Source organism: Callithrix jacchus, chromosome 1, assembly GCF_049354715.1.
Source record: "Callithrix jacchus isolate 240 chromosome 1, calJac240_pri, whole genome shotgun sequence".
NCBI lineage: Eukaryota > Metazoa > Chordata > Mammalia > Primates > Cebidae > Callithrix > Callithrix jacchus.
Window position 1 is genome coordinate 184901221 of NC_133502.1, and position 25089 is coordinate 184926309.

General features: G+C 56.8%; 2 protein-coding genes across 24 annotated transcripts in view; both read right to left on the reverse strand.

Moving 5' to 3' along the window:
* INPP5E (inositol polyphosphate-5-phosphatase E) lies at window positions 1–10747 on the reverse strand. Of its 2 annotated transcripts, none has more exons than XM_035263273.3 (10): window positions 9581–10747; window positions 6034–6157; window positions 5301–5398; window positions 4637–4761; window positions 4322–4441; window positions 3854–3961; window positions 3193–3354; window positions 2486–2601; window positions 1770–1906; window positions 1–1165 (listed from the first exon to the last, which is right to left on the reverse strand). In XM_035263273.3, the coding sequence occupies exons 1-10, from the start codon at window positions 10396–10398 to the stop codon at window positions 1033–1035; spliced, it is 1941 nt and encodes a 646-aa protein (XP_035119164.2). In that variant the 5' UTR covers window positions 10399–10747; the 3' UTR covers window positions 1–1032. The 2 variants fall into 2 exon arrangements, with proteins under 2 accessions (XP_035119164.2, XP_035119172.2); XM_035263281.3 differs by having other exon boundaries at window positions 1–1194.
* A 272-nt stretch (window positions 10748–11019) lies between these two features.
* SEC16A (SEC16 homolog A, endoplasmic reticulum export factor) overlaps window positions 11020–25089 on the reverse strand; it is a 43761-nt gene continuing 29691 nt past the window's right edge. For 6 of the 22 annotated variants that reach the window (XM_035263229.3, XM_035263220.3, XM_035263210.3 and 3 more), the window contains 13 exons: window positions 24612–24725; window positions 24164–24356; window positions 23349–23594; window positions 22434–22516; window positions 21207–21362; window positions 18447–18524; window positions 18213–18269; window positions 17951–18062; window positions 17386–17523; window positions 17027–17121; window positions 15858–15932; window positions 14090–14164; window positions 11020–12627 (listed from right to left, as the gene is read on the reverse strand). In XM_035263229.3, the coding sequence (XP_035119120.1) occupies window positions 12559–12627; window positions 14090–14164; window positions 15858–15932; window positions 17027–17121; window positions 17386–17523; window positions 17951–18062; window positions 18213–18269; window positions 18447–18524; window positions 21207–21362; window positions 22434–22516; window positions 23349–23594; window positions 24164–24356; window positions 24612–24725 (1491 nt within the window). In that variant the 3' untranslated portion in view covers window positions 11020–12558. Of the gene's footprint in view, window positions 12628–14089; window positions 14165–15288; window positions 15349–15857; window positions 15933–17026; window positions 17122–17385; window positions 17524–17950; window positions 18063–18212; window positions 18270–18446; window positions 18525–21206; window positions 21363–22433; window positions 22517–23348; window positions 23595–24163; window positions 24357–24611; window positions 24726–25089 lie in introns of all 22 variants that reach the window. The other 16 variants (XM_078331822.1, XM_078331817.1, XM_078331811.1 and 13 more) reach the window with 6 other exon arrangements.

Sequence of the window (25089 nt, forward strand, 5' to 3'; positions counted from 1 at the left end):
TTTAGACTCAATATATACATTTATTTAAAAATATAAATATGGAAAAATAAATAATTTAAGACTAGATTGAATGTGCCTAGATTTTCACATTCAAAGACCACATTTTTTTCAAGAGATGGGATGGGACACAAAGCAAGAGTGAATGCATCTGAGCTTTCCAAGCAGAGCCTGGGGCGTGGGGACAGACGTATCTGAACTCTCCAAGAAACAGCCTGGACCTGGGGGGATCCCTGGTCTTGGTGTTCACGGTGGTGGCGTCCTAGGCTTCCAGCAATTTCCTGGCCAGGCTCCACATGGCTCCATTAACTTCATTCTGTGGCTTTAGTTACAGAAGCTAATGGTTTAATTCACCAAAGCCACGACAGGCTTTCTTGCCTGCAGGCTTGGCCTATGAGAGAGGGGAGGTGGCTTCTTACTCCGGGGGGTAGGGTTGGCCCTTATGCTGGGGTGCTGGCCTCCTTGCCCCATGGCAGGTGATCTGCAGCCTAGTGAGGGGTGATGGTTACATCCTGGAAACTGGATTCTTCAGCTGGGCTCTGGGACCCGCTCTGAGGTCTGAGGCCTGAGGGTCACTCACTGCAGACCCAGCCTCACTCTGGACACCTGTGTGACAAGGAAGGACCCAGCCCTTGGTGTGTGTTTGAGGGGCTGGCGAGAGGACACAGATGGGCACCTGCTGCAGATGTGGAGGCCGGTGCAGAGCACGGGGCCCAGTGACTCCCCAGGGCATGGGAGCTGCTGAGGACCGGATTCTGATGTCACCCAGAGTGTCCAGGGTGTGGTGCCGCCAGGCAGGTGTAAGCCCTGCCCACCCATGCTGGCAGACCTGCCATGGACAAGGGTGGGCTCGCTCAGCTGTGAGGGGTGGCTTCCTTCCAGGGATGCTGGCACAGCGGCACGGTCACCACAGTCCTGTGGCCCGGCATTGGTTCTTGGGTCCCCAAAAGGCGGCCAATTCTTTGTTCTTCCCAGTGGGTTTTGCTAAGATACAACCATCCCATCTTGCAGTTTTGAGTCCTTGTTCCGTAGACTTCAAGAAACGGAACAGATGGTGCTGGAGCTCTGATTCTGTAGCGCTTGCTGCCTCTGAATTTCCTTCGAAATCCGTCTTTTAATTCCTATCAAGTACAGTTCTCTATCAAATTTGCCAGCTGCCAATGGAATGCTGTGGAAGAGGGTATATTAGGAGGATGCCTGGAGATCCAAGGAGCAATGATTAGGAAAGGGGCTGGGGACCTGAGGGGGTGTTAGGAGGGGGCCGGGGACCCGAGGAGGGGGCGTTAGGAGGGGGCTGGGGACCCAAGGAGAGGACATTAAGAGGGGCCTGGGGACCTGAGGAGGGGGCTGAGCCCAGAATAGGGGGCATTAGGAGGGGGCCAGGACACGGAGGAGGGGCTGTTAGGAGGGCGCTGGCCACATTGGTGCTGCCTCTAAGCACAGGAGGCTTGTTCCTGAGACAGAGTTGCAGGAAGGACGGAGCAGATGCTTTGAGTGCTCACTTCCTCCTTCCAGCCAGTCACACCCAGGCCCTTAGCTGGCCTCTCCTCACCCTCGGGATCCTCTCCCCTTCCCGCCTTCTTCCCGTTCCAGGAGTCCCACTGGACACACAGCCCTGAAGGTCCCAGGACAAAGCCCCATGTGCAACCCCATGATGACAGGGACCCTCCTGGTTCCCGGGACAATGGCACACGCCCTGACATCCACCTGCGCCACCCTCCAGGCACAGCCCTGCCCCTGGCCCGAGAGGAAGGCGTGAAGAGGACACTGACTTGTCTCGCCCGGGCCTCACTTTCACCCGGAACAGGCCGTACACAGGGCGGTGGTCGGACGTCCTGATCCCGGTGCAGGAAGAGTACCTCACTGGACAGATGTCACCCTTGTGGCGGCTTCGATACAAGACGCGGTCCTTCGGGAAGGTTCCGGAGGCAGGAGGTCCAGTTACTTGCCAGGAGCTGTGGGGTGTGGCCCACCTACCTCCCCACTGTTCTCAAGTGCCCCCTCAAGGGAGCCTTCTGGGAACCCCAACCCTCATTTCCATTTTGTCATCTGGCATGTGGCCAACTGGGCCAGGGCCTGTCCCTCGCCGCTCAAGAGAGACCTGTGGACCCGGCTGCTCCTGCCCAGCCCTGCCTCACCTCAGTGGCTTCTCAAGGCTTTCTGCAGACAGGACCTGCCCAGAGCTGGAGCCCTGGGCCTGGCGGGAGGGTGAGGGGGGCTCTGCAGGCTGGGGTGAGGGCATGGGCGGTGCCCTGTGTGCCAGACCTTGGGGTTTCCGCCAGCTCACCCCGCCTTGGAAACACCTATGGGAAGGGCGCTGTTCTCCACCAAAGGCGACTTGGGCCATGCAGCCGGGGGGCGCAGCTGAGGTTCGAGTCCAGGCTGGTCAGGCTGGGACCCCAACGCCAGGCATCAGCTCCCGGCTGTGGGGGTGCCTGACCTGGAGGCACTCTGCACAGGCAAGTGGATGGCTGCGGGCTGCACTCACCGTGTAGGAGGGCGTCCTCTGCTTGGAGGTGCTGTCATACGTGTCCTTCCCGATGTCAAACTTGTATGATGGGAGGAAGTTAATGTCTGGCTCCTGGAAGCCCTTGAAGATGGACCCTGCCAGGGATGGGCACTCGAAGCGGCTCAGGCCAGCTTGCTCCAGCTGTGCCCCAGCAGCTCTCACCCCTCCTCACCTCCTCCCGCCACACCCGCCCCCACCAGCCCTCACCCCTCATCTCCCGCCACAGCCGCCCTGCAGCCCTCGCCCCTCCTCACCTCCTCCTGCCACAGCTGCCCCCACTAGCCCTCACCCATCCTCACTTCCTCCCACCACACCTGCCCCCACTAGCCCTCACCCCTCCTCACCTCCTCCCACCACACCCACCCCCACCAGCCCTCACTCCTGATCTTCCACCACAGCCGCCCCCACCAGCCCTGACCCCTCATCTCCCGCTGCAGCCCTCACCCCTCCTCATCTCCCGCTGCAGCCACCCCACAGCCCTCACCCCTCCTCATCTCCCGCCGCAGCCACCCCGCAGGCCTCACCCCTCCTGATCTCCCACCACAGCCACCCCACAGGCCCTCACCCCTCCTCATCTCCTGCCGCAGCTGCCTTGCAGGCCTCACCTCTCCTCAGCTCCCACCACAGCTGCCCCGCAGGCCCTCACCCCTCTTCATCTCCTGCTGCAGCTACCCCGCAGCCCTCACCTTTCCTCATCTCCTGGATGAGCTGGTCATGCTCCAGCAGCGCCGGCACGTCCACTGCCAGGCCCTGGCCCAGGAGAGCGTCCACGGCCACACGCCCACCGCTCAGGCGGAAGTTGAAGTCTCCGAACCAGAACACCTGGTCGAAGCGGGTGGTGACGTCCGCTGCGGCACAGTGGGCCACGCGTGGGCACAGGCAGAGTGCCACCAGGCCCTTCCCTTCCCCAGAATGCGGCTGGCAGTGGCTCCCGGGGGAAGGGCGTCTTGTAGGCCTCAGGCGTCAGCCGGTGGGACCGGGCCCTCTGGGGTGGGATTTGAGTTGGGAAAGCTCCAGAAGGCACCTGGGGTGGCCCCAAGAGCAGGCAGCGCCCACAGCAGGTGGTGGCTACGTCTCTGCTCCTTGCCACACAGCCAGTGGAGGCAGTGGGGTGGGCAGTAGAGGACCAGGACCCAGGCTAGCTGGCCATGCTCTGAGTGGGCGGCAGTCAGCACCCCCACACCTAACCGGGCTAAAGAACTGTGAGGGGCCCTGCACCTCGGGCCACTGGACTTTCCGGCCCTTGATTCCCAAAGCTCAGGACGCTTCTCTGCAGAACGGCTCTGAAAACGATGGGAGCCCACGTGGACCACAGCAGCACCACCCACCCGCGGCGTGCGCCCTCACCTGCGCTGGAGCGGTAGGGGTTTGTGTCTGGCACGTTTCTGGGCAGGGCCAGGGCTTGCACGGTCCTGGTGTAGTCCAGCAGCCGCTCCGCCACCTTCCCATCGCCAGCTGCGGGAGCAGAAACGGGGTAGGGACCACAGGGTTCCAGACACTCGAATCTCCCTCAAGAACCACATCTCTGGACTGTGCCCTGACCACCCGCTGTCTGCAGGCGCAGGCCCACTGGGCATCTGCTCAGACCCAGCCAGCGATGCTTCCGCCTTAGAGGACAGAGGTCTGGGCTCAGCACAGCACAGGCCTCATGTCGGGGTTGGCTGTGGGGTCCTCGGCATGCGGCTTCGCAAGCACGGTGCCTGCCCCAGGCCCTGGGTGAAAGACGAAGCTAGCGGCTGGGACCCCTGCCCCGGACAGGGTCCCAGTCAGGCTCTTCTTCCACAGCACCTGCAGCGTGGGCACCCAGCAACTTACAGGTGAAGTGGGACGTGATGAAGAGGAAGGAGGTGCCGAAAAAGGTGAAGCTGACGCCCAAGGCCCCCTTGGTCTTGATCTGAGACACGATGCGTGTGGTGACCGTGGAGGACTCCACCTCTGTGGGAGAGCAGCCCTCAGCTTGCCTGCGACACTGCCAGGCCGGGGTCGTGGTGGGACCCACGTGCCAGTAGGGGCTCGCTGTGGAGCCTGTGTGTGATGCAGCAGCCCCCAGATCCCAGATGCAAAGTGTGACTCTCCGGCCAAGGCACGGTCAGCCGTGGAGAGGGGCTGCTACCCTCCAGCCGCGCCCACCTGAGCAGAACCAGATGAGGTCCCGACGGATGAACAGTGCCATGTAGAGCACGCCATGGGCGGCAGACGCCAGCAGCACATAGTGCGGGCCCAGCGTCTCCTGCAGGCGAGTCTCCCACTCCCGCCTGTGGATGAGAACGAGTGGCTGGCTGGGGCACATGGCCCCCAGCTCTGCCACCCCAGACCTGCCGCCCAGAGCCCCCTCCAGGAGCTACCAGGGAAACGCCATAACCCAGCCTCGACATCTTACACTGAGACTCGTTTGCTAAAGGGCCCAGTGGGCCAGAGTCAGGGGCCACAGGCCCCAGTTCCACTAGAGTGGCCCCCGGGTCCCTGCTGAGACTCAGTGAGCAGACCTCCTTCTGCCTGTGTGACTCACGGGCCAGAGGGGTGAAGCCACCTCAACTCAGGGCCTGGGCTCCTTGCGGAGCGCCTACGTGGATGCGAGGGCCCCAGGAGGCCTCGGAGCCCGGCCCCACTCACTGCTCCCCTGCTGCTCTCAGCCAACAATTTGTTCACCAATAATAAAATATCATTTATCTTAGACTCTGAGTTGTTACTGGAAAAACTAGCTTGCATGTTCCGGCCGGGCATGGAGACTGCCTGTGCATGGCTGTGACCCAGGTCTCAGCGCCAGCAGCTTCAGGGACAGCAGCCTTCCTACCTGTCAGAGCAGCCCTCTTGGACCCCGATGGCGTACAGGTCCTGGGCGTAGTCAGCCTCGGCCGGGAGCAGGAACTCATCCAGGCTGGGTGGGAGCTCCTGAAAGGAGGGACCACGCCATGGGCCGGCTAGCTTCTCCCAAAAGCAGCAGGCGCCTGTGGGCGAACCCCACTGCAGCACCTCAAGTCCCGGCAACTCTTCAGAATGAGGGGAAACTGAGGCAAAGGCCAAGAAGGGATCTGCCTCCAACATGCCAAACACAGCTCAGCGTGGCCCTCAGCCTCAGTTTCCCTCTCCAAACACAAGTCTGTCCAATGACCACCCGTCTGACCTCCCGTCACTGTGACCCCAGCCTGTGCTGCCCACCTGCCCCTGAGCTACCCGTAAGCGCACTGTGCTGGCCACCTTCCTGTTTGCCGTGAGCAGACAATTCTTGGCCAGGCCTAGCGCCCCACCCTCTCCCCTCCTCTCTGCAGCCACATGACCAGGGAGGTGCCGGCGGGAGCTCTGGGGGATGGGAGATCTCACCCACTCTCACCCTCCTGTGCCACTGTCGGCAGTGGGGTGCACCTTGGGGCTCTGCCCTCCTGGCCCCAGGACGAGGCACAGATCTACCAGGTCTCCCTCGCTCACATCTGCCCAGCACCCTGCACCCCCCCACCCCGTTCCCACCTGGTGCCACCCCCCCCGCCAGGCGCCACCCTGCTCAGGCCACCCCGCCCTACCCAGGTCACCTTCTGGCCCTGCATGTTCCAGGTGGCCACGAACAGTGCCACGTTCCGGTCTGGGAAGTATCGGGCAAGCTCCTCTGCCCCCAACAGGGCCCCACTGGCCAGGAGGCTGCCCTCCAGGTAGCTCCTGTGACGGGAGGAAACCAAGCTTGGGGCCAGGCACAGGACACATCCCTGCGGGGGGCTCAGCCAGGTCCCCAGGGATGACAGCAAAATGCATGGAATGTCAGGAGCTGCCCCAGCCCTGAGCAAGAACTCTCCTGGGCCCCACAGCACTGCTGTGTGCTCTCCAGGACAAGGCCCAACCCGGCTGCACAAACACCCAGGCGGGTTCACACCCCCTCACCCCCTCCCGGGAAGAGGCATGCGTGGGTGGTGGCCGGGATGGAGTCCGGTGGTGCGATCTCGGCTCACTGCAACCTCTGCCTCCCAGATTCAAGCGATTCTCCTGCCTTAGCCTCCTGAGTAGCTGGGATTACAGGCACTAGCCACCACACCCAGCTAATTTTTGTATATTTAGTAGAGATGGGGTTTTGCTAAGTTGGCCAGGCTGGTCTTGAACTCCTGACCTCAGGTGATCCACCCGCCTCGGCCTCACTTATGCTTTTCATCCTAACTTGCTAAGAGAATCAATCTTACACCTTCATCCTGCAAATGGAAACCAAATTCCTTTGCAGGAGATTAAATGATGCAGGTGTTTCCCAAGTCACAGCTGACAGAGGACGCCAGCACTGATTCTTGTTACCTCCCGTGAGAACTTCTCCAGCCCTGGGGTGCAGCTCACCAAGTTTCGTTGGACACGATTAAATCATGTCAGCAGGGAAGAACCTCCCTACCTCACCCCAGAAATTGTTGACACTCCTGGACGGGACAGCTGTGTTCACACAGTGGTCATTTGGGACAGAGAGCGTTCCTGTGGCCACTGCTGTGAAGTGACCCCGGGCCGAGAAGGGGCTCCTCAGTCCAGACTTGAAGCCCACTGCATGGGCCCGCCGTGGCCACACCAGCAGCTGTGTGGTCCGTCTGCCCAGCTCCATCCAGGGTGTGGTTAGTGAACAGCAGGCCAGGGGTGGCCCTCACTATGTCCCACGTCCAGACACGGGCAGTGGCAGAGCTGCCTCCGACCCCTGTCCAGGGCCAGGACTTCTGCATGAGGATGCTCAGGCCAGCATCAGCACCCTGGGCCGGCTCTCAGAGTAAGAGGAATTGTGGGGGAAGCGCCCCTGCCCCGCCCCAGCAGCCCCCAGGCACCAGCAAAAGCCAGCAGCCATTCTGGAACAGGGCAGACCCAGCCCGGGCACGTGCAGTCCACGAGCTCAGAATGGCTTCTATTGTGTGGAACGGCAGAGAAAGAAAAAAGGGCATTTCCGGACCCATGAAAACATGAGGGTCAAGTGTGTGTCCCTAACAGGTTCACTAGCACACAGATACCCCTTTGTCCCCACTGTCTGTGCCCCTGCCCTTGACAGTGTGTGCCAACCCCTATACTAGAACGGACCTATTCTAGAACAGTCCGGAAATGGGAGTTTTCAGGCAGCAGAACCGGGTTAAAGGATCCACATTAAACCACATTTCCTGGTTTAAAAAACGACTTCAGGTTCCAAATCAGACATGCCTCTCATGTCCTGTAACAGGTGTATCTACGTGAACTGAACTTAATTTTAAAGTGTGATACACTAAGAAATCTCACTCTTCACTAGGAGCCCCACAGTGAATTATTTCAACAAAACAAAGTTTTGCACTGTATGTGATCGCAGCTGCTCCATCCACGGGCAGGAGGGGAGTGTGGTGGGGGAGCCAGAGCTGAGCTGCCTGCCTGCCAGAGGAACCCAGGTGCAGGGAGGTAAGGCTACTTCCCGGGTCTGCGGTGAGCTCAAGAGTGATCCCGAAAGCCACATCTGCCTCGACCCACAGAACCTGGGAGTGGGACCTTATTTGGAAAGGGGTCTTTGCAGATTTACTTAATTAAGGATCTTGACATCACCCTGGATTTAGGGTGGGCAGTAAATTCAACGACCGGTGTCCTTATAAAAAGAGACGGGAACAGAGATATGGGAATGAGGCCAGGTAAAGACGGAGGCAGAGACCGCGGCGTGCGGCCACAAGCCAAGGGCAACCAGGCCCCGGGAGCAGGAGGAGACAGGGAGGGCCCTCCCCGAGCCTCTGGAGAGAGGCTGGCCTGGCCGCAGCTGAGATTTTAGACTTCTGGCCTCTAGAACTGGGAAACAGTCCAGCTCTGCTGTCTCAAGCCTCCCAGTCCGTCGTCAGGGGTTACTGCGCCCCGGACACCAAAGCAGAAACCAGCTCTCACCTCTCCCTTCTCACACCTGCCCTGCCTCCCACCGCAGCAGACAGACAAGACGTGGGTAGCATGGAGCGGGGAGGGGAAGAAACGAAGGCGCACCGGTGCTTCTGCTCGGGAGAGGCCCCCAGACCAAGATCCCAAAACAAGACCAGGCTGGGGAGAGGTCATGGGTTCAGCTGCAGCTCCTTTCAGCTGCAGCTCCTTCCAGCTGGAGCCCACCAAAATGTTCCCCGTGAGCAAGCGGCTGACGGAAAGTACGCTTCAGTACATCTTGGGCCTTTTGCAGCAGAAAAAACAAAGGGGGCGGGCTGGGCGCAGGGGCCCGCACTTGTAATCCCAGCACTTTGGGAGGCCAAGGCCGGGAGTTCGAGGCCAGCCTGGCCAACATGGCGAAATCCCGTTTCTACTACAAATACAAAATTTAGCCGGGTGTGGTGGCAGGCGCCTGTAATCCCAGATACTCTGAAGGCTGAGGCAGGAGAATCGCTTCAAGAGAGAATCACTTCCCTTGAACCCAGGAGGCGGACGCTGCAGTGAGCCAGGATGACGCCACTGTGCTCCAGCCTGGGCAACAGAGCAGGGAACAAACAAAAACCATCGAGAGGGCAGGTCACACACGCTGACAACATTCCCACGCCTCGGCCCGCCTGTGCGGCGGTCACGCCTGTCATCCCAGCACTGTGGGAGGCCGGGTTGGGTGGATCACGAGGTGAAGAGTTCAAGACCAGCCTGGCCATCATGGTGAAACCCAGTCTCTACTAAAAATACAAAAATTAGCCAGGCATGGTGGTGCAAGCCCGTAATCCCAGCTACTCGGGAGGCCGAGGCAGGAGAATCGCTTGAACCGAGGAGGCGGAGGCTGCAGTGAGCCGAGGTTGGGTCAGTGCACTCCAGCCTGGGTGACAGACCGAGACTCGGTCTCAAAAAAAAATTCCCAAGACTAAAGAAAAACAGCCAGATCCATAATTGTATGCAGGGTGCCATCTTATCTACCTCAACACGACATCATGCCCAGGAATGGTTCTGAAACGCACAGGAAAAGTTCTAGGAAGTTTGGGAGAGCCGGGAAGGGCGCTCGCTGCTGCGGGGAGGGGCTGGGAGACCGGGTGGCTGCGGGAGACCGGCTTCGTTTTTTCTGTTTAGGCATCTTAAACGCTGCTGACGGGAAGCCACTGGCAGGGTTCAGGCAGCCTGCTCCTGAACACCACACCGAAGGCCGCGCGGGCGCTGCGCCCCACGCCCTACCTGCTGCGGACGTCCTTGGTGCGGATGGGCGCTAGGAGGCTGAAGGAGGATTTGGCCGAGCGAAGGGAGCAGTCGTCGCAGGCCAGGGGGCTCCGGGGCCGGGCGGGGCCCAGGCTGCTGTGGGCGCGCACCAGGCGGGGGTGCGCGCGGAGCTTGTAGTCTGCAAGATCCGGGTCGACCTTGTTTGCGGTCCTCAGGGAGTCGGAGGCGATGTCCAGGCCCAGGGCAGGCAGGGGGCGCGGGGGCAGCAGGCTGGCCAGCCTGGGCGAGCTCCCCGCCACGGTGGCGTCTCCGTGAAGGAGGTTCGGGGCGCTGCTGGCCACCCCGAAGAGGGGGTCACCCCCCGATGACGGGCCCCCCCTCTCACTGCCCGGGACCCTGCGGGACTTGGGGATCTCCTGCAGGGACGCGCTCAGGCAGGGCGGGGAGCAGCTGTGGGCGGGGGCGCCGGGGCCATCGCTCTGCACCGAGCCCCTGGAGGGGCTGGTCCCATTCCTGGCTTCCAGGTCTTCCTGGCTGCCTCGAAAACGCCGCCTCCTCCAGCTTCTGTCGTCCAGGGACAGGGCTCGCTCCAGCCGAGGCCTGGCGGGGGGCCGCGGGGCGATGGGTACTGCCTGGGCCGGGGTTTCCTCGCCGCTGAGCGTGGCCGGAGCGCTGCAACCCAGAGCGGGGCTCTCGGGGCCCGGAGCGTCGGGTGGGGACCCCTCGCGCGGGGCCAGCGCTCCGTCGGCGCCGGGAAGCGGTCCCTGGAGCATCCTCCCTTCCGGCGGCCGCGGGGCCGGCTCCGAGGGCCGCAGGCTCGCCGCCTTGGACGGCATGGTCGGGCCCTCCCGGGAGGGGTCACGGGTGCCGGGTCCGGGGTCGGTGGCGCAGCACGGAGCCGAAAGGCCGCAGCGGCTCCCGCTCGGGCCGGGAGTGGTCGCGGAGGGGCGGGGGCGGCTGCCGCATCGCCCGGACCCCGGGTACCGCGGCCCCTCCGGGCTCCCCGACGCCGATCCCAGGGCGGGCCGCAGGCAGGGCCTGAGAGGACAGGCGGGTGGGCGCTGTCGCGGATGAGGCTCGACCGCGACCGGAACGCCGCCTGGGAGGAGGGCAGGACCCGGGCAGCCCGGCCGGACCCGCAGACTCGAAGCCGACCTCGTACTCGCGCCCGCGGAGGCGGAGTCTGCCCGACTGGGCCCTAGCAACGACCGCCGCGGGCCCGCGCCCGGTCCCCGGCCCCGCCCCCGCGCCCAGTCTCCGCCCCGCGCGCCGTCCACAGCGGCCCCTGGCGGCCGGAGGACCGCGCCGCGCGGGGCCCGGACAGGGCTCCCACGCCCCCCCAACCCGCAGCCGGGCAACCCGGCAGGTCCCGGCGAGGACCTGGGCGAGGGCCAGGCCTGCGGACACCTGCACTCACGCGCTTCTAGCAAACCAAAGGGAACCACAGGTGAAGGTGCTTGAAGGAGCGCAAAATATTTTATTCAACAATTTGCAATGTAACAATTCGCATTTAGGAAAAATAGCTGCTTCCGCCTGGAGGAAGCTTCTTGAATCAAAAATCGTGGCAGTCGACCCCAGAACAGCAGGCAGGGCGGACCGGAGGAGATCCCTGGAACCACACGAGCTGACCAAGGGACAGAGCGGGCTGCCCCGTCACAGGGACAGGCCTTTCTCCAAGTGACAAGGACAAATGGATCAGGCAGACACGCCTGTGAAACATCCTGGGGGTCTCTGCTAAATGATCAAGTGAAACAGAAAGCCAGGAAGGGCCCGTGCTGATCCCACATTCTACCATTTCTACACTGAAATTTAAAACACCAACCCGCAGAAATTATCTATTGAGTTTTATTAGTATTTAAATCTTTTGTCTCTTTAGACATAACAAGGATATGAACAGTTTTCAGAACAGTCAGAGAAGCCTTAAAGCTTTGCATCAGCGTTGAACTCTGAGTTCCACAGGGCTAAGTCCACCAGGACATCGGGACAGAAATACCAGGTGCCAGAGCTGCTGTCCCCAAGATGCTACCGACCCCTAAGCCAGTGTCCCCCGGGTGAGAAAGTGGGTCACATGGCCTGCAGCACGGAAAGTGCTCACGGAAGGGGGAAGGGCAGCCGTTTAGAGAACGGCATCCAGCCTCCTTAACAGTGAGTCTAAGCAGCTCCCACACGCAAAATGAAGCCCAAATCAAACGTCACAGTTGCGTTTTCACCCCAGATGGCCACCCGGAGCCATCACGTCAGACAGTCGGCTCCTTCCCAGTGACTGGGCCACACCTGGTGGGTGGGTGGTGGCCAGCACTTTGGGTGCACAGAATCACCTATGGTCCTAATAAGGGCACAGAAGGGAAAGCAAGGCTGGAAATGTCTTTGCAGCAGGAGAGAAAGTCACTTCAGTAACTAGGGCCTCTCTCAAAAGCTGTGAACTGACACTCAACGAACCCCGCGGCTCCTCCGAGACGCTGAGTGAGAACACAGTGCCCTCCCCTCATTCAGCCAGGTCCAAACATGGTGAGTGCCCCGCTGGTGCAGAGCAGGGTTTGGGGTCCCCCTCAGCCAGTTGCTCTTTGGTCCCGGCACCTTAAAGGAAGCTCGGGACTCACAGCTGAGCTTGGAGAGGCAGGCCTGTGGTTACCACCGAGCACGTGGCTCTCCTGTGGCAGAGACAGCATCAGCGTCAGGGAATGAAGCATTCTTAAACGAGCAGGAATGCTACACCCTTCAATCACCCGAAGTGACTAAGAAAGTCACGTCATTCTTTTCGGCAGACACTTCTGAGTCAAAGGTTCGGTCTTTCCATCAGCATCTGAAAGGACGGTGGAATTAATTTTCAAAATAATTCATTAGGATGGGTGGGGAGCGGGAGGTGCAACGTGCGACCAGCTTGGCATCACAGCTGTGTCTCTCTGGGGACAGGGCAGCAGTCACGGCAGTCAGTCGGGTTCTTGGGGAGAACAGCAGTGTCAGGGCTCCAAGTGCAAGTTCACAGTGGGGCGAGCCTAGTTCAGTACCGGGTGCTTCCTCTGGCTGATCCGTCCTAGCCTTGAGCTCCCAGAGGTGCCACAGGCCTGCAACGAGACCCACAGCACCCACCTCTGCATCCAGCTCCCAGGGCAGGCAGCACTCAGGTGTAGTGGGGCAGGGTGCTGGTCTATAGAATGCACCACGTGGGCCACTGATGCCGACAAGCTGAGGGGTTAGCTTTTGTTTCTAAAAGTCTCTGGGACCTAATGAGTCAGTGCCAAGCCCTGGGCTGCCTTGAAAGCACTGAATCCTTAACCATCAGTGTTTGCTGTGAGGGTGGCCAGGAGGTGCTGCAGTTTTGTCAGGGGCGTGGAACCTGGAGCTGCTCTGCAGAGCCAGAATGGCTGTCCAGAGTCCAGGGAGGGGCAGTGGCCAGGCCTGGCCTGCTGCAGGGGACGCGGGGACCCCAGGAGCATTCAGCCGGCCGATGCAGGCATCTGCTCTTGCTCCCTCACAAAGCCTCACTCAGGGGAAAGCCAAGGAATTTTTGTAAAGGCACAAACTAGACAATACAGGGAGCAGGACAATCCCCAAATTGGGGGAGTGACTTTCTCTCCTGCTGCAAATAGAGCCGCGGGGTTCATTGAGTGTCAGTTCACAGCTTTTGAGAGAGGCCCTAGTTACTCAAGTGACTTTCTCTCCTGCTGCAAATAGACTACTCTGGATGTCAAGAGCATGTGAGGCCCAGAGGGTGAGCTGGGGTGACAATGGAGCTGAATCCCAAGACGCCCCCGACCTTGGTCCCCACTCAGTTCCCCACACTAGCCTCCAGTCTACACTCCACAGGCAAGGGAAGCGGGAGAGACGAGGCTGAGGGAGGGAAACCACAGGAAACTTTCTGGAACATTCTCCAGCTGAAGGGGGCTGAGGGTATAGAAGCCTGCTAGTCCCAGGGGACAGGACCCTGAGAGGGCTGCAGGCAGAACGGCCCTGGGGTCTCAGCAGCCGTGGGCTCCAGGAAACCTATGAGCACCTACAGTTCTGAAGAAAACAACATGGGCCCAAGAATTCTACCTGCCGACCAACCCGCCAGAGGGAGAAATGTGGCTTCAGACACGAAAGGCTTCTCCCAAGTCACCCCGGGACCTTTGGTCAAGAAACTACTAGGAAAAAGAAATAAAAATCATCCAGGCTGGGCACAGTGGCTCACGCCTGCAATCCCAGAACTTTGGGAGGCCGAGGTGGGCAGATCACAAGGTCAGAAGATTGAGACCATCCTCGCCAACATGGTGAAACCCCATCTGTACTAAAAATACAAAAATCAGTAGGGTGTAGTGACGTGGTGCCTGTAGTCCCAGCTACTCAGGAGGCTGAGGCAGGAGAATCTCTTGAACCCGGGAGGTGGAGGATGCCACTGCCCTCCAGCCTGGGTGACAGAGTAAGACTCTGTCTCAAAGAAAAGAAAAGAAAGAGAATTCAGGGAAGAAAGCTGCCGTTCACTGAACAGCAGGGCCAGGAAGTCAGCGGGCATGTCAGGGTCTTGTGGGAAAAGGCAAGGGCACTCACCTGTGCCGGCTGAGCAGGGTTGTAGAAGGGCACGGCCCCGCCAGGAGGGCCCCCTGCAGCAGGGTCACCAGGAGCCTGAGAAGCAGAGAGTCGCCTCAGTAGGGCTGCGCTGCACAGCAGCTGGCATTTCAACTGCTGATACAGATGCCACCTCTACGTAGGATTTACAGGACTTTTAAAGAAGCTACAGAAGCAAGTTGGAGACAGTTCTTGCAATACTGCATTTAGTTACTTAATGGTTCATGGAAAAATGGTGAACATAAAGCAACGTGCAGAGCCAATGTTTGAAGCACGGCAACAATGTTTGAAGTGCACAGGGAGGCACGCACTGAGCAGGCGAGGCAGTTAGGAGGTGTGGGCGCTGCAGACCCAAGGCTCCAGCCATGACAGGGCTCTCCTACGCAGGTGGAAGGGTCACAGCAAGCCTTCCTGCTGAGCCAAGGTGACAACTGGTGCTGTGACAGGCCGACTAGCAAGCACTCCTTCACCTCCCTCCCACAGTGGCTGCAGGACACTGTCACTGCTGCACTCGCCCCGGCCTCAAACCAACCTTCTCGTGCTTGATCAGAAAGGAGAAATCTTCCTTCCAAAGGAGAGCACACTGATCCAAGAAATACTCCCAGATCGAGGTCACACCTCCAACCCATCATTGGAAAAACCAATTTGGAAGGAGAAAAATGACAGAACCCACTCGTTCACTAGGACACTCGGGCTCAGTCCAGTCGCCTGGTACATGTGGACACTGAACAACAACCCCTCTTTAAGGCCATTTAAAGGAACACTGCAATAATCCCAGCACTTTGGGAGGCCGAGGTGGGCAGATCACCTGAGGTTGGGAGTTTGAGACCAGCCTGACCAACATGGAGAACCCCATCCCTACTAAAAATACACAATTAGCCAGGCATGGTGGTGCATGCCTGTAATCCCAGCTACTCGGGAGGCTGAGGCAAGAGAATTGCTTGAACCCGGGAAGTGGAGGTTGCAGTGAGCTGAGATTGTGCCACTGCACTCCAGCCTGGGCAAAAGGCGAAAATCTGTCTCAAAAAATAAAAAAATAAAAACAGAACAGTGCACTCCTGGTCACTTGACGCTGAGGGGACAACGGGCGAGGTTAGTGGCAAAGCGCATGCCACAAACCAGCTCAGGAACACAGGCCGCACACGTGAGCTCTGTTAGTGAGGACCGCCAGCCGCAGGTACCTGATTAAAGTGCTGGCTCACTTCATGTGATAATGAACTCATTGAACTACAGCGTGAAAGCTACAAAACAGCAAGAACACACAGAGACACGGACAGAGTCAACATGCAGTCACTGCTGCAAGCCATCAGTTCCATTTCAACAGCTTGTGATGCCACTGGAATCAACAGGATTCAGAAGAGAAAAAGCCAGGGTTAGCTTAAGATTCCCGTCTTCATGTAAAGCTGATATTCCGACCACCATTAGCTTTGGGGAGGGTCACGAGGAGAAGCCCAGCCTCAGCCTCAGCCAGCTTCACCTCCTGACACCTCGCAGTTCAAGACCATTCCCTGCAACTGGGAGGAGAGGACGCTGACTGTGGCGGCAGCTCAAACCCCTTGTACCCTTCCCAGAGCTCAAGTTTTGTTAAAACAAGTGCCATTTTTTTTTCTAGGAACACCATCTTTGAAGTGTCATGTTTCTAAACTGCCTCTTCCTACCCAGTATCACCCTCTGTAAAGAAAGAGGTGCCTGGACAGTGAGCTGCTGGGGAAGCCTGGGCTGCGGGGGACCGGGCTTCGGCACTCCTTACCTCTCCTCCCTGGGACCCCTCGGGCCTGGAGGAGGGGAACTCAGAGCCAGGAAGTGATGCTGCAGAACTTAAAACCTGCTGAGATGAAGAAGAATTGCAGCAACCAAATCCCAGGGAATTCTCACACCAGGCCGAAAAAGACATCACTGTCCTGGCCTGGGTTACAAACGCCTCTTCCACGCCACGTGCTCCACGGTGAGAAGTAAAGAGTGAGCGCATCCCCTGTGGGGTCCCTGCCACACTCGCCTGTTGGCTCTAGACCCCAGCAGCTCTCTACCAAGGCCTGTGCGTGCCTACACGGGTCGCAAGGCCCCATGACAGCCTTGCAATCTGGTGCTACTGTTACTCCCATTTTACAGAGGGGAAACTGAGGCTTAGAGAGGTGAGTGACTGCCCACCCCAGGCTTTACACAGCTGATGAATGGAACAGCATTAGACCCAGGTCTGTCCAGCCTCAGAGACTGCAGTCGGAGCTGCTCCTTCCTTTTTTTTTTTTTTGAGATGCAGTCTCGCTCTGTCGCCCAGGCTGGAGTGCAGTGGCCCAGTGCAACCTCTGCCTCCTGGGTCCAAGTGATTTGGCCTCAGCCTCCCAAGTGGCTGGGACTACAGGCACCTGCCACCAAACTGGGCTAAATTTTGTTATTTTTTAGTAGAGACGGGGTTTCATCAGGTGGGCCAGGCTGGTCTCCGTAAACTCCTGACCTCAAGTGACCCGCCCACCTCGGCCTCGCAAAGTACTGGGATTACAGGCGTCAGCCACTGCTGGCCTGAGCTGTTCTACTTCACATGCGAGTCATTTTTCTTTTTAGATGAAGATACACTTTGCTTTATTATCGGTAGGTAATTTCTTTTTAACTTAAAGTAATTATTTTTTCCAATTAAAAAAAACTGTCAAATACATATACCATAAAATTTGCCACTTGAAGCATTTTTCAGTTTTAAGCACATTCACAGTGCTGAGCAGTCATCACTGCCAGCAACCCCCGGTCTCCATCTCCCCGACAGCTCTGTCACGCCTGGCACCCACCCTTCTACCTTCATCTCTATCACACCCAAGTGTGAAGCATTTCAGATGGCGCACTCTCTGCGCACACACTGATTTGTCCGGCAGGACAGGGAGGTGCCTCTTGCCAGGTGCCTTTCCCCGCTTTCCCACAGCACCCACTCACCTTGGACTCTGGGGCAGGTTCTGGATTGGCCAGGCCCCTAGCTGGTGCTGGTCCTTCCCTGACAGCCCCATCTGGAAGCTGTGGTTCTTCTGCATCTGGGAATGAGAGAGTAAGGAAGCCATCATTCCGTCCAGAACATCCCTGGGGTCTCACTGAAGACACCCCGAGAGGAAGAGAGTTTCACACAGCACACTCCTGCAGAAACAGGCAAATCATAAAAAAAACCACAAACCAACCCAGGCTCTGCAGGCTGGCCAGGTCATTCTTCTAACAGGAGATTTGGGAGAGACTCACAGAAAGAGGATCAAAGATCAGGTGACTGGGGCGCTGACCCAAAGGGGCTACGCCGTGCTGCCTACCCGGGCTCGGCACGAACAAGTTAGAAGGAACCGGGAGTGGTGCAAGCGGAGCGACAAAGTCCGCAGGAGCAAGCGCTGGCTCACTCCGCTGGGCCCCGCTCGGGTTCAGGACATCAACGTAGCGAGCTCTGGTTCCAGCTGCAAAGGGGAAGGAAGCAAATTCAGGTGAGCACACCAGCCAGGCGGCCTTCAGCGTCCAAACGCTCCACACTCGCTGTGTCAGAGAAAAAGCAGGCAGAGATATCCCAGAAGCCATCTGTGGCCCAACCCTGAGGACACCTTTCTACACAGCAGATTTGTTTCAGCTTTTGGCCCTGGGGTGGTTCCCTCTCTCATACCACTGTGCCACAGGTCCTGTGCTTCCGATGGATGGGACATGGCTGTGCCCACAGCTTGTCAACACTCTGGAGAGCTGCGCTGGTCCCCAAGGATGCCTCCTCGTGACACCAGCATCAGCTTCCACAGTGTGACACCCATCACCTCATCCCACGCACAACAGCTACACGTCGGCCTCTCTCTGGGACAGTTCATCGTTCAAGCAAGACCACTCCAAGGCCACCCTTACCTGCTCTTCTAGAGAACATGTTCACGGGCCCTCCAGGAGGCCCTTCGAGGCCAGGCGGGGCAGCTGGCACAGCCTTGGGAAAGGAGGTTGGAGGTGGGGGAAGAGCCTTCTTCTGCAGAGGGAAAGACAGCCTCAGACACCCACTGGACAGCAAAGCGAGGACACTCCTCCAGGAGCACCAGCGCCCAAACACCACAGGGGCATGGGAGGCTGTCCCCTCATTCACAGCTCACACCCAACAGTGACCACAGTGACTATTTACCTCCTCTTCTGGCTCATTTAAATTCACCCACTGGTTTTTCTTTTCATCCCAAACAATCTGCCAAGATTTTAAAAAGAAAAAAGGTCAGTAGACTGAAGTGAAACAGAATTAGAATGTGAGTAACAATGACACTTCAAAATTTCAGGAAACACCTACTCAGGTCTGCTCTGAAAGTGACAGAAAAATCATTATAATTCCTTGGACGTCCCCTGGGCCGTACTTGACAGCACTCACCGATTTGTTCTTGTCATCTGGCAAATAAGCTTCTGTCTTTCTCTTCCCATGTAGCAAACGAGATAACCAGGATTCACTCTAAATGTAAAAATCACCACAACAACCTTGAAAACCTTATGTTCCATGAAACGAGCCAGATGCAAAAAGAGCAACGCTACAGGACCCACTTCTGCAAGGCCTCAGCGTCGCCAGAGCCAGATACCGGGTAGATGGAGGTGGGGGCACAGAGTTGTTTCGTGGGGACAGTTTCTGTTTGGGGAGATGAGAAAGCTCTAGAGATGGTTGATGGTGACGGTTCCACTCAATGTGAATGTGCTCAGTGCAAAGAACTGTGCTCTCAGAAATGCTTCAAATGCTGCATTTATTCTATGTGTACTTTACCATAATTTAAATAGATCAGAACAATAATGTGCCTTCAGGAGCTTCTTGCGACACTGACAATGCTTCCAACACCTGCCCCTTTGAAAAGTGGAAGGCAGGCTGTGCAAGTCAGTGTGTCTGAGGCACACACAGCCCCGGTGTTTCCCAGGCGCAGGGAATTAGGTTATTAGGAAAATTTACTTTATCCTTCACATGATCACTTCATTTCTACTAGAGAAAGAGGAGAAGCCTCAGCAGCTACTCCACACTCTCAGCTCTGTTCTCTGCGAGTTCTACTGGCCAGACAAGCCTGTGCGCTGGAAACCTGCTCAAGTATCCTGTTTCACCTCAGAGTTCTCATACACTTGGAATTAAATGTGTGTTTATTTTCAAGACAACAGCCATAAAAGAAAAACCTCATCACTAAACTCTATTAAAACAAGGAACAATATTCTTCATAAGATACCATTACTGGGCGGGCAACGGTGGCTCACACCTGTAATCCCAGCACTTTGGGAGGACCCGAGGTGAGCAGATCACCTGAGGTCAGGAGTTTGAGACCAGCCTGGCCAACATGGTGAAATTCTGTCTCTACTAAAAACAGAAAAATTAGCCAGGAGTGTTGGTAGGCGCCTGTAATCCCAGCTACTCAGGAGGCTGAGGCAGGAGAACTGCTCGAACCCAGGAGGTGGAGGTTGCAGTGAGCCAAGATCATGCCACTGCACTCCAGCCTGAGTAACGGAGTGAGACACAGCCTCAAAAAAAGGAAAAAAAAAAAAAAAAGAAAACAAAGATACAGTTACAAGTAAAAAGACAATCTAGAGATCAGCAGATGCTATCACGATGACTGTGTCTACATCTGCAATACAGAAAGGACCTCTGCAGGTCACTAAGAGAACTCCATTAAAAATGAAGAGGTCGGCTGGGCGCAGTGGCTCACGCCTGTAATCCCAGCACTTTGGGAGGCCGAGGCGGGTGGATCACAAGGTTTAGGGATCAAGACCATCCTGGTCAACATGGCGAAACCCCCGTCTCTACTAAAAATACAAAAAATTAGCTGGACATGGTGGCGCATGCCTGTAATCCCAGCTACTCAGGAGGCTGAGGCAGGAGAATTGCCTGAACAGAGGAGGTGGAGGTTGAGGTGAGCCAAGATCACGCCATTGCACTCCAGCCCAGGTAACAAGAGTGAAACTTCGTCTCAAAAAAAAAAAAAAGAAGAAGAGGTCAGGTGCGGTGGCTCATGCCTGTAATCCCAGCACTTTGGGAAGCTGAGGTGGGTGGATCATGAGGTCAGGAGACTGAGATCATCCTGACTAACATAGTGAAACCCTATCTCTATTAAAAATAAAAAAATGAAAAAAAAATTAGCTGGACATGGTGGCACATACACGCCTGTAGTCCTAGCTACTCAGGAGGCTGAGGCAGGAGAATGGTTTGAACTTGGGAGGCGGAGGTTGCAGTGAGCTGAGATTGCACCATTGTACTCCAGCCTGGGCAACAGAGCAGGACTCTGTCTCAAAAATAAAAAGTGGGGGAGGAAAGCCAGGTGTGGTGGCTGCAGCTGCAGTCCCAGCTACAAGGCAGATGAGGATCACCCGGGCCCAGGAGTTAGAGTTCAGCCTGGGCAACATAGTGAGACCCCATCTTTATGGAAAACAAAATGGACAGAGACTTGAACAAGCACTGTCTCAAAAGAGCAGTGAGATGGAACAGGCAGAGAAGGTGCTAGCGTCCTACCTCGCTGGGGAGAGGCAGAGTAAGACACAATGAGATGTCATCAACCCAGCCCAACTGCTTTGAAAGGCCTGGCACTGCCCAGTGCTGGTGAAGACAAGGGACGGCTGGGGACCTTGTCCTCTACTGCAGGATGTGTGACTTGGTCCAGCCATGTAGGACAACTGCTTAGCAGCGTCTCCTAAAGCTGAACATAGGCTCATCTTGCAACCTAAGCCCTCCACTCCCCAGCACACGCCTCAGAAATACAAGCACATTCCCCAGGAGACAGGCAGGAAGGCTCCTGGGGCCTGACTGGTTCCAGCCCCACACAGAAAGCAGTCCCAACGCCCACAACTAGGAGAAAGGATCCGGAAGCCGGTGGCAAGCACACGCCACAGTGACAAAGGAGTGGCTGCCGTCTAGCCCCTTGCGGGTGTGTCTGATAGTCAATGCCTAGAGGGGACCTCTGGGGGCCAGGCCGTGTCCCTATGCTGACCTGGGTGGGCAGCTATCTGAGGGTACCAATACACAGACACCCACCACGCCATGTGCACTTCACGAGCTCGGCTGTTTGATTCAGAAGGGTGAAGCTTGCGGTTGAATGAGGAGGATGGTGCGCTGGGAAGCATGCCCCCAGCCCAGACCCTCCCGGCCGCCAGGTGCACGTGGGCGCTGTACTACCTTCTTAGTGTCCTTTGTCTCTTTCTTGGTTGCTTGTCCGTGTCTCTTCGTTTCAGGAGCAGGTGAGAGAGACAGAGGTGGCTGCGTCGGACCCGAGTCAGCATGATCCCACCCTGGGGGGACCTCCGAATGAGGGCGTTCACTGGAGATTTGGGGCTGGAAGAAGTGGAGCGTGGGCACTCACTGAGGGTAAGACTGGCCAGGGTGGGTGGTGGGCATTCTCAAAGATACAGTGATATTTACAAATATTTATTCCTGGCTCCAGTCCCAGTTTTTAATAGTTCAACCCTCATTTTTACTTTTCTGGGAACATAATGTTGTAAAGGGTAAAACACCTAATTCGAGTTCAAGCTACAGTAACCGCCTGCTGATGGGAGGCCCATGAAGAGCTGACTATCTGTAAAGAAGGTTCCAGAATGCAGTCTGTATAAAAGCAACCATCCCTCCAGGTTAGGAGCAGAGTAAATAGGGGAGGTATTTATACCAAACACATCTGATCAGACAAATCTCACTTTCCGGAAAACCAGTGAAAATGTTAAAAATTCTTTTGTATTCCAGGACATCCTCTTGTGAGAAAAAAAAATTAGAGATTCTGTAGAAAAACAGATGGCCAGGCACAGTGGCTCACGCCTGTAATGCCAGCACTTTGGGAGGCCGGGGTGGGTGGATCATGAGATCAGGAGTTGAAGACCAGCCTGACCAACATGGTGAAACCCCAGTCTCTACTAAAAATACAAAAATTAGCTGGGCGTGCTGGCGGATGCCTGTAGTCCCAGCTACTCAGGAGCCGAAGGCAGGAAAACTGTTTGAACTGGGGAGGCAGAGGTTGCAGTGAGCCGAGATTACGCCACTGCACTCCAGGCAGCTGGGCGACACAGCCAGACTGTGTCTCAAAAAAAAAAAGGAAAGAGATGTGTGAATCAGGGAAGGTGCCCATTTTAGAAGAATTAAAATTAATCAGGGGATGTGACTGTATTTTGGAATTTCTCCTACTTAAAGTAACTGTTTCTCTGCTACTGAATTCTCTCTTCCTCATCTTTCCCTACCAGTGTTTTCACCAGCTCTTCATATTTGAAGGATGAAAGCTACTTAGAAGCACTTTTGCTTTAAGAAACAATTTCACAGTCCTCGCCACCATCATCCCACCTACACCTCAACAAGGAGTCTGGGTGCCCACTAGATGAACTTTATGGAAAACAAATAGTTGAAGAAAATGTGACAAAGTACCAGATTCGCAAATTTTCCAGCAAAATTTTCTTCGCTTAGCTCCGAAAGTGAGTTTCCAACAGGCACATCCTGCGGCACCGACCCTGTCAACGGGAAAGAGAACAAGTCAGACCTTAGTGCTGCCGGACGGGAACACAGGAGGCAGGACGTGTTTGGCGCCCAGACCGAGGCGCTGCCTTCCCACCCGGCTACCACCACACAGTGTGACTTCTCTTTTTTTGAGATGGAGCCTCGCTCTGTCACCAGGCTGGAGTGCAGCGGCTCGATCTCGGCTGACTACAACCTCTACCTCCCAGGTTCAAGCCATTCTCTGGCCTCAGCGTCCTGAGTAACTGGGACTACAGGCACGCACCACCACTCCAGGCTAATTTTTGTATTTTCACTAGAGACAAGGTTTCACCATGTTGGCCAGGATGGTCTCAAACTCCTGACCTCAGGTGATCCCCTCACAAGCGCTGAGATTAGAGGCGTGAGTCACTGTGCCCAGCCAACTTTTATTCTTTAAAGGTAGGCTTATGTTTTGCTTTGTCAATATAGACACAGACCAGGGACAAGATCTACCAAACTGACTTCCAGACAGAAGTTCATAACCTGACCCGTGCGTGTTACCAGGCGTTTAGAAGGACCATCTGAAGACAACTCCTGGGACAGCCACAGCCACCGTGCCCTGCCCTGAACAGCCATTTAAGCCTCGCATCATGAAAAGCCGACTTACAAAAGAAACTACTACTAACCCTGCTGTCACAGCGAGACTCCTAAGCCGTCCAGTCTACTAACTGCCAGGAGTTTTGGTCTCGTTAAGACAAGTAATTAACTTGTTACAAGGTCAAATAAATTCCATCTCTTCCACCAATCCCCACAAACCCCATACCCAACACTGCTTCTGCTCTCAAGACAGCATCTGTGCAGCCCCACCTGGGTCTGGGCTCCTGGCTTCCTGAAGCAGGTGTCTCCTTTCCTGGAGAGGTGGCACGCCAGATGGCAGGCCAGGCCCCAGGCCCAGAGTTGCAGGATCAGGCCTGGAGGGATCTGGGAAGCCAAGTGCAGACCCTGCAGTCACACAGCCAGGACCCGGCTCGAGGGGCCCCAGGGGCGGTGACACTGGGAACATTGGCACCCCGGCAGGACTGGCCAATGGGCCATCAGGGAGCGTTGGCGGAGCTGCATGGGAACAGTGGAGAAGAGAAGGTCACTGGAAGGAGCTGACGCTAGACACATTTCGGACAGGTTAGTTTGCACAGGCACATTGCTTTTATAAGGGAGATCCAGTAAAGCCAAAGGACCTGAAGCCACCATCCCATCTGAACCATCAGTGGTTTGGAAAAAAGCGGAACATTTGCTTCCTTTCTAGGAGTGGGGCAGGATGAACGCCTGTGTAGTCACTGAGCACCACGCAGGCTCCAGGGCACAGCCCGGCCTAGATGCAAGCCTACAGTGGCCACCTGGCCCAAAGCTATGCTCCATTTGAGTCCTCTCCTCCATGGCCAGGGGTCAAAACAGGCCACTCATTCATTCATTCCTCTAACTTGACATAAAACCAGGGAGGGCTGCTGCCTGTCAGTACTATGCTGGGCCCTGGATGTGTCAAGAACAAAAATACTGGGTTCCCATGGGGATGGGGACAGATAAACTGAGTGAGAAGAGAAAGTGCTAAGGAGAGCAATCAACCAGGGAGTGGTAATGGCATCTGAGGACGAAGTGGGGTGAGCCAGCAGAAAGCCCGGGCTTACCTGAGGGCAGCAGCAGCACGCTTGGGCTCGAGTGCTCAGGGCTCGGTGCAGGCACTGCCAGCAGTGGGTTGGCGATCCCCAGGGCCACCGGCTGACTGACTCCTGGCCCCTCCAACTGCTCCACCTCGGAGCTTGGCGTGCCAGGACACTGCTGTGGGAAGGCTCCGTCCTGAGGCCACACCATGGCCCCCTCCTGAGGGAGAACAAAGCCCACCTATGCAAGTAGCCTATGGCACTGCAGCCGGCACCTGCCCACCACCACCACACTGCTGTGTCCCCAACTCAGGACAATAGGGGGCACATACGCCTTTTCTGGGGAATTAGGGAACTCTAGTAGGCACACATCTATAGTTTCGCTGTCTTTAAATAGGTACCGTCAGTGTGAAAATGACAGGGACAGAAACCACCTTGCCAAACACCTCTGTGCCACTCTGAACCAAGGCTGTACCTTGATCTGCCGCTCCACCTGCTGCAGGTGAACCAGCCAGGCAGGTGAGGTCAAGGACTCCTCTTCTGGCTTCTCTCTCAGCTGGGGATCAAAGAGTCGTAACTGGGAAGCCATCTAGACACGGGCAGAAATCAGAGGCCCTTGTCACCACCAGGTGATGGCAAGTGAGCCGTCTTCAAAACGCCCCAACTCTGGGGGCAATGCACCTGCAGTGTTACAGTGCAGATGAAGTTTAGTTAGCTGCACACGTTTCCAGCATGTGCTTAATGACACACCCAGCACATTGGATGCTGGGCAACTGTGGGAAGTTGCTGTAGATGACCTGTCCGCCCACATGCACTGGGACAGGCCAGGCCCAAGGCTGCAACGTGACCATGTGGAACTGACTCCGAAAAAGCTGGACTCACCTGAGAGCATCTGTGTGCTTTCATCGGGAATCTGGGGAATGCAGAGCAGGGTGCGGGTGGGGGCAGAACAC

Coding starts and splice junctions, on each gene's coding strand:
- INPP5E (XM_035263273.3), bottom strand. CDS start 10,398: ATGCCGTCCAAGGCGGCGAGCCTGCGGCCCTCGGAGCCGGCCCCGCGG. Junction 5,399..6,033: donor GGAACATGCAGGGCCAGAAG/GTGACCTGGGTA, acceptor CCCTCCTTTCAG/GAGCTCCCACCCAGCCTGGA. Junction 4,442..4,636: donor CCTCATCTGGTTCTGCTCAG/GTGGGCGCGGCT, acceptor GCTCTCCCACAG/AGGTGGAGTCCTCCACGGTC.